This window comes from Nicotiana tabacum, chromosome 21, assembly GCF_000715075.1.
Source record: "Nicotiana tabacum cultivar K326 chromosome 21, ASM71507v2, whole genome shotgun sequence".
Lineage (NCBI taxonomy): Eukaryota > Viridiplantae > Streptophyta > Magnoliopsida > Solanales > Solanaceae > Nicotiana > Nicotiana tabacum.
This window is the reverse complement of record NC_134100.1, coordinates 51370680-51379413: the sequence shown is the minus strand read 5'-3', so window position 1 is coordinate 51379413 and position 8734 is coordinate 51370680. Positions and strand designations below refer to the sequence as shown.

The 8734-nt window shown below is 32.8% G+C and overlaps 1 protein-coding gene across 1 annotated transcript; it reads right to left on the bottom strand.

The window, feature by feature from the left end:
- Positions 1-3655: 3655 nt before the first annotated feature.
- On the bottom strand, positions 3656-8352 carry LOC107786720 (pectin acetylesterase 7-like). The gene is made up of 12 exons (XM_016608231.2): positions 8114-8352; positions 7945-8027; positions 7668-7797; positions 7460-7539; positions 7231-7317; positions 7025-7149; positions 6871-6931; positions 5132-5185; positions 4955-5032; positions 4484-4565; positions 4211-4350; positions 3656-3958 (listed from the first exon to the last, which is right to left on the bottom strand). Exons 1-12 carry the CDS (start codon positions 8253-8255, stop codon positions 3815-3817), a joined length of 1206 nt encoding a protein of 401 aa, XP_016463717.1. The 5' UTR covers positions 8256-8352; the 3' UTR covers positions 3656-3814.
- Between the last annotated feature and the right edge of the window lie 382 nt (positions 8353-8734).

Genomic DNA, 8734 nt, shown 5'->3' with positions numbered 1-8734 from the left:
CGTGTGCTTTCATAAAAGAGTCTGCAAGCATAGCAAATGAGTCAATAGAATTAGGGGGTAAGTTATGATACCATATCATGGCTCCCTTTGATAAGGTTTCTCTGGATTTCTTCAGTAAGACGGACTCGATCTGATTATCCTCCAAGTCGTTTCCTTTGATGGCGCATGTGTATGAAGTGACATGCTCGTTTGGGTCAGTCGTTCCGTTGTACTTAGGAATTCTAGGCATGCGGAATTTTTTTGGGATCGACTTTAGAGCCGCATTGGGAGGAAATGGTTTTTGTACAAATTTCCTGGAATCCAGGCCCTTAATATCGGAGGTGCTCCTAGGATTTTGTCTACCCTGAAATTGTAAGTTTCCACCTTTTTGTCGTTAGCCTCGATCTTCTTCTCCCATGATTCTATCCGTTTTTTCAGCTCCTCAAGCATCTTTATAATTTCGGAGCTAGCCCCCAATTCATGTTCATTTGACCTTTCTACGACCGATTCATCCCTACGGGTGACTTCCCGGGAAGGATCGGGCTCAGCCCTTCTTGGTGCGCGGCTTTGGTTCTGTAATTGAGCTATCGCCGCCTGTTGAGCCTGTAACATTTCGAAGATCATTCGTAGGTTGATCCCATCTCCTTCAACATTTTGTGTGTTTCGAGTTGCCGTTCGAGCTCCACCACGAACGCTATTTTTGGGGTCGGTAGGCAAATTTGCATCGATAGCCACATGCGAATTAGCGTCAATCGGATCTGCGATCGGAATTCCAATAGGATCAGCACCTTGGTGACCGGACTCGTTGTCAACATGCAGAGATGTTGATTGAGAGATTGATATTTTTGTATTTTAGCCTGGAATCAAAGATACTTCAAAGAGCAAGTGTAAAGCAGTGTGTGTTATGGAGATTTGTATCAAATAGCCACTATTATCCTTAGCCCTACGGTGGGTGCCAAACTATTTACCCTCAAAATCGGATAACAATCAAATTTATAAGTGGTTTTAAAGATACGTAGATTAATTTGACACAAAGCGATAGATTGAACTATAAATAAAGAAAATAATAATAAAGTAAATTCAAACCGTGTGACTTGAACATTTATAGCTTTGAGAAATAGACCTCACTCAAACTGAATATGATCCAAATAATGTCAAATATAGAAGAACAGTAGCTTGCAGAAAGAAAATAATATTATAATACTTTTGGGATGCATGTTACCATGCCCATTACAAAGAATCAGACCCACTTTATATAGTAGGGGAGTCCTGCTTTAGGTACAATTCTATAAAAGGTAAGAAATCTCGTGATTTGCTAATTAATCGGTCTCTTGTTGATACGTGCCGAGATTCCTGCCGTGATATCCGACCGGTTGCGGATACTTCGACCTTCCGTTATTGGGTCCGATAATCTTTCCTCGAGCTTGTTCGGAATCGGGATCGATTCCGGAGTCACATGCTCGAAGATCTTGGAGACGTATGTTCTGACTTCGTTCTTTGGTTCGATGAAACCTGGGGACGATATTCAATGCATCGTGTTTCGATTTAGATCCGTCATGAAATAGATGAGCCCGATTTCGACCGTATACAGTAACCCACCCCAAGACCCAATCGAGGAATGACTCCACCTTGACCACCATCATCGCCATTTTCTTCACTCCTCCCCTCTTCCCCTACCAATCTTCTATTCTTCGTTCTCCTCAACCTCTTCTATCAGAGAAACATCTCAAGCATAAAAATCCACCAGTCAGCATAGTTTCTCGCAAGATGAGCAGTGGCCGAAACTCTAAAGGAAAGCAAAAATGCTGACTAAGCTACCACCAAAGCCGAAATCATGATAAAAAATATTCTTAAATAAAATCCTAGTCCCTTCGTCCATCTTTAAAAAAATACTCTTTTATGTGTTTTGTGTGTATTTCTTTTTCCTTTTTTTTTTGAGTTCTATAAAGCAAAATGCATTTACAGAGAAAGAGGTCTTGGTTGTATCCTAAGTGTATTTATGATTTGTTTAGTGATTGTTGTTATTTTTTTTTTTTGGAGGAAACGAAAATTAGAGTACATAAAATAAAAAATTTCCGACAAAATTTTAATTTTTTAATCTAGTTCTCTGATAATTATCCATATTGAAGGTGATAAGAGGTCTAAAATTTTATTGTGGGAGGATAAGGAGGTTGCTAGATGAAAGAGAATAGATTGGGAAAGAGAGAATAAAGTAGTCGACGGTGGAGGTGATGGTGGTCACGGTAGAGGCGGGCGGCAGGTGTTTAATAACTTCTTGAATCGGGTTTTTGGGTGGATTATTAATTTGGGTATTAAGATTTAAAGTGATGCTTTAAAAAATGAGTTGGGGGTTAAGATGAAGCCACGTGTAGGAGGAAGGTTGTGGTGCAGGGTTTGTTAGACGGGAGGGTAGATGTGGGTAAATGGTTAACCGCAAGCCGGGACGGATCTATGTAGGGGAAAGGGGGTGGTATGCCACCTGATCGCTCTGATAGAATTACATGTATGCACTAGTATTTCACGCAGGAAACGTACATAAAAAGAATTTGGCACCCCAAGTAGCAATGAGACTGTAGGAGCCATGGTCAGAGCACCCGCTTACCAGATTCGAGGCCCAAGTTGAAACTAGTTTTTCTCAATGCAATTACATTTAACTTTTCCTCCACTTGTTCCTTTTCTCCATTCTATTTTCTTTTTTTCTCTTTTTCTTAAAATTAAATTTGCTTCTGTTTTCATTTTCTACATCTCAAAATTTTATTTTAATATGACTTAATTATTATTGTAATCCATTTAATATTATTTTTTCCTTGGTTTCAAATAAATGACCAAGTATTTTTCCTCAATGCAATTCAATATTACTTTTCCTCTACTTGTTCCCTTTTCCATTCTCTTTTTCTTATTTTCTTCATTTTTATATTTTCTCTCTTTATACAACCCCGTTTTTTTATTATTTATTTAAATTATAAAATTTGATTTTGTTTCTGTTTGCTTTTTTACATCTCAAAACTTCTACTTGAATATAATTTTAATTATTATTTTTATCCATCTACTGTTATTTTTCCCTTGATTTCAAATATATGACTCAATATTCTTTATTTGATTATCACGTATTTATTTATGCACCAAGAATCTTATAAAGCGAACCGAACTAATTTAAAATGGGTTGAACCGAACCAAATTAAGCAGAGCGAACCGATCAAATGTACACCATATTTAACCTCCTCCACTAGTGATAAGTTTACATTAAATACAGTGGCGCCCGTAACCATCAAATTCTGAATCCGCCTCTGACTGTAAGGGTAAAAAGTATCGAATAGTATTATGGAGACTATATATAACTAATACTCCCTTTGTTTCAAAAAGATTGACACTATTTTCTTATTATTCTATTTCAAAAAGATTAGCATTTTTTAATATTTTCATAATACGAAGTATTTATAACCACAAAAATGTTGTGAATGGGCCACAAGTTTCATAAGTTTTACAGCCGCACAAATGCTATGACTTATTTAAGGCCATATATCTCAAAAATCTTCCCTTGTTTATTAAAATTTGTGTCAAGTCAAATTAGGATAATCTTTTTTCCCGCGGGAGTATATCATAGTACAAGGCAAATATAGCCCTTTTCCGTTTTCTTCTTGCACCCACTTAGATATATAACACTACTACTTTTAAATTCGACTCAAAAGTAAATCTTATGCCACAATGGTGGAGCAACGAAATTGACACCATTTTGGTGGAAGTGATCCTCCTTGTCAACAATTTACAATAGACATGAGAAATTAAAGTTGTCAGCAAATTTTGACATAAATGGATTCTAAGTATTGCACATTGACTAATGATTATCCTCCTTATGGGTCTGCCCACCGTCTTTGCGCAACTCATGCTCATGCTTTTTAGAGATTGGCAAATCATGCTCATCTATCACATACCAGTACTTCCGATCGAAGTACCAATCACCAAATGCCTTTGGTAGACTCTGTATATAAAACATACACTTGACAAGTCATTAACATATAGAAATGTTCTTCGATTTTTTTTCTTTTCTTATTATAACACAATAAACTAATAACCATAGCATGAATTTAAATCTATGAACTGAACAACCGAATTTAAAGACATTATGAAATACATTATTCTACATAAACCTAAAGGTGTAGTAAGTAGTAGTCAAAAAGAATTAAAAGTGAATTAATGCCCAAACATAAATTGTAAATAAATTATCTCTTACCAGGTTATTTATCATAGTGGCGTTTTCAGGAGACCACCTTATCAGTAGCGATGTATGATGATTTACTGAGTCAATGAAAACACCTCTCAGTTTAGGATTGTTTGGTTTGGGCAGAGTACTTAAGAATTCCGACCTAAATTCTGAAATAAACAATCCAAAAACGTTAGAAATGTAATGAATTTTTTTCGTTGGTAGTGATATGATAATTAATTAGCTCATTTAATAGTAAAAGAACTAAATCATTGTTTAGCTCATTTAATTTGTTCTAATTACCTCTGAAGGCTTTGTTCTGACTTGTAGTGCATGTCCCATTTTCAATGACGTCGTGTAAATGAGGTTCTACAGTAGTGTTAATCTGCAGCAGTTCATTTAGAAGATATACAGTAAGTGGCAAACAGAAAAAATCTAAATAGTTTACCACATAATAGAATATGATAGAGCGAGTTTGTCTACAAAAAACTTCTTGACATCTTTCAAAAAATATGTTAGTGTAAGTGATTCCACATTTTATGCAAAAAAAAAAATAATAATAATAATTTTATTTTGTTATCTGAAGAAGTGGAATGAGGGTGTACTTGTAAAAAGTTCTTCCACGTATCAAAATATCGTAAATCTTCAACAAGAAAAAAAGAAAGGAAATTGGCTATCCAAACATGTTTTAATTTTCAAGAAACACTCGGAGCTTCTTTTTAGTCAATTGCACAGCATAAACAAAATGATAACAATTGATAAACATCTAATTACCTGAAATATGTCAAATGCTGACATCGCAATGAAAAGTGGTGTCTTGATATTTTGTTGCATGCTTTCAGGGAAGAAGCACTGCAGTCACGAATTGGAGTTTGTATGTTTATAATTAGTAGTTTAATGACAAAAGATTCAAACAACAATATATTGAATTTGGGAAGTAGGTAATTGTACCAATAGCGGTTTCATTTTTGAAGTGCATGATTTGGGTAACGTCTTGGCAGATCCCTGCAACTCGTGATAGGTTTAGATAGCACTAACCCCATGTATATATAACAAAAAAGAATTGACTAACTCTTGACTCCTCTTTTAAGTAAGTAATTGATATCATGGAACTTCTGACATGAAATGTTTTTGTTACTCCCTCTTTTTCATTTAATATAATACTCTTTCGCTTAGTCTATTCAAGAAAGAATAATACCTTATTATATTTTGAAACGTTTAACTTTAAATTTTTTATTTTACGCTTAACGATATCGTCCTATTGTTATATAAATATCATGGTATGTTTTAGACCACAAATTTTAAGGATGCTTTTGGAATAGGCCAAGAGTCTTTTCTTTCTTTCATTAAAACTATGAACATTATTATATCATATCATATCATCATATATAATATATATATATATATATATATATATATATATATATATATATATATACTATATTATACTATATGTAAACCTAAAGGAAAAGTAAAAAGACCAAAATGCCCATTAAAAGTTGAATGATCATTTTGCCCTTCAGTCAAATATTACTCTTATATATAATGTAATCGTATACATAAATGTAATTATATATTTATATTTTCTTTCATCTTCCATGTTAATAGCCTTTCTATACTTCTTACATTTGTTACAACATTATAATTTTTCTTAGTTATCATTGATTGTTTGTATCTTTCATCTTCCGCTATAATAATTTTCTTGCACAACCTTTCACAACATTATATTCTATAGAAGTGCATAATAAGGTGTCTAAACATTTAAATATAGTAAAGTAAAATAACATGCATCAAAGAAAGGTAGCCTTCTCCTAAAATAATATTTTTAGTGGTTCTTTTCATTACCAAGCTTCTCATATTCTATCAGCGAGACAGCGACATGAGGATTGTTTGCAATTTTCTCTTATGTCTTCTCATTTTTCAAGTAAGTGTCACTTTGTCTTTTTAATATAAATATATTTTAAATTCTTCTCCGAGTCAATATCCCATCGAGATCTATATCTATCGTTATAAAGTGCCGGTTATTTTATATTTCATATTAATTTTTCTTTGTTACTTTCTACGAGTATTCATGGAACTACATAATTATATTCTTTTTCTGAAAGATAATATCATTCATGTTAGAACTGGTAACTACAATAGATAAATGGTGATATTTAAATTAAAGTTTACTGTACATTTTTTTTTTTTTGAGATATAGAATCATCCATGTTAGAACCGGTAATTACAATAATTGGTGATATTCAAATTTATAGTCTACTCTAATTTGAGGTCATATTACTACGACAATATTTACTTAACAAATTGTATTTTCTCTTTTTGTCAGTTATTGGAATATTTTCCAAGTAAAATATATTAATGCGAAAAAAAAACATGTAAAAAAGTCCCTAGCATGATGCGCTAATATGAAAATTTCCAGGACTACCGCAGACCTTTAAACAATAATCTTTTATTCAATAGGTTGAGTATTCATCAAATTGAGCTTATAATTTTTTTGTTTTAGTTTTTTTAATACTCATTATACACATACATTAATATATTATCTATATGATTTTAAAATAAATTATTCTAATTTATATGAGACGCGCGTGTACAAAAATTAGTAAAATGAAAATAAAGGTATTATTTAGTAACTTATATTAAACTAAAATAAATTAGGAGAGGAGGATAAGAAGGGAATAAGAATTTACATGTAAAGTAACAAGTGTGTTGTATATATCTTCGAAGCCTCTTGCTTGCTTTTGATTCTTCCTATTAAAAAGAGATAATTCAAAAGTTATATTGCAATTGAAAACTTGTACGATTTTGTAATAGACGATAATGTACGGTCTTTGAAAGTCTTACGCATGGATAAAATAACCAGCATCAACAAAGCATTTCACTCTAGGAGTATTTGGCAGTAGACTGCGGAAACGATCACAATATAGCATTGCTGGATATCCTCCGGCTGAACTTCCGGCAAGAATAGCCTGCAATCGTTAATTTCACCAAAAGAAATCTAATTAGTATACTTAATTAATTATTTCAACTACAACATAGAATTTACATACATTCTTGGCATTCTTTAATCCTTTTGCCAACACATCCTCCATTACTGCTTCAAAAATTCTTGCTCCTCTGAAGTGAAGATTAGTAGCCTAAACAAAATACAATATGATTAAATTCCACGTTCTCTTGTAATTAAGGAGTGTTAATTTCTTTTCTAGTAGATATTCAACAGATCGATAATTAAACATTTCAAAATTGTAATTTGAAATTATGACTTGAAAAGAGCATTACAGGATCAACGTATTCGACATCTCCAGTGAACGCTCCACCATCACAATATCTAACAAGCACTTTGTTCCAGTTGTAGAAATCTGCATATTTTATCTCAATTAGTAACAAGATATGTAAAACTAGAAATATTCACTTTAGTTACTGTTTACACAAACAATTTTTCTTTATAAATTCAGAAGGAGATGTGGATAGTATAATCCAAGAAAACCTGGATTTGCACTCTGATTCTTGCTATAAATTCCTTGAAATGTGTATGGCCCCATAGTAGTTGTAGAACCCACTTTATTGTCCCGGCTACGATCCTTGCATGCTTCGACGCTTGTGCACCATGCTCCTCCCTAATTAAGAAAATCATGAAAATTTCCAAAAAGGGGGAAAATCTGAAAATATTACAAGGTAAAATTTTTCAAATATTTAAACAATATTCCTGCACAAGTCCAAAAATATAAGTTGAATTACACATGTATATGTTATACATGACTTACCGAAAGTTGTACAAACCAATTTTCAACTCCTTCCCCAAATCCTGGTTCAAAATGGTATGCTGGAGGTGATCCATCCAGGCATACTGGCAATAAATAAGGCCAAAAACACACTTTCAATTTTCGATTTCCCAATTTAGATTTTGATTTGTATATAAGTTAAGAAAATAACCTGCTCCTTTTGACACCGCGTTCTTAACAATTGTTTTCTTCACTTCGTAGAAATCCAAGTCTGTTGCACTTTCAGTTTTGATGATGGCCAAAGAACAAACAATTAAGCAAAAAAGTTGAAGAGATCTTGTCGCCATCACCATCCTGTAAAACTTATAAAGGATGTAACAGTTTGTATGAAGAAAACAACTTTTCTGAACATATATATATATATTGTAAATATGCTGCAAAAGAGGTATTGACCCTAACTAATCAATTTTGAAACGATCTATATATACTTCCATTAGGGAGCTAGAAAGTGGAGTACCGGAAAATTAGGCATTGTAAAGGGACTAACCGCTTGTTTTTTTTTTTTTCACTTTGGACCTCAAGATATATTTTTGAGGCCTATCATTTATCTATATTATTATTGTTATTAGCTTTAGAATAATTACGTTGCACGTGTTAATAAACTAAAAATTTACACACAAAAAGAATAAATTATGTAGGGCATTAAAATTGATGCGATATTCATTTAAATGACAACAATAATATTATTATATTGACTCGTTTGTTGAATTTAAAATAATTTAATATCTTTTAAACTTGCAACAATGAACAATTTAGTTGTAACGACCCGACC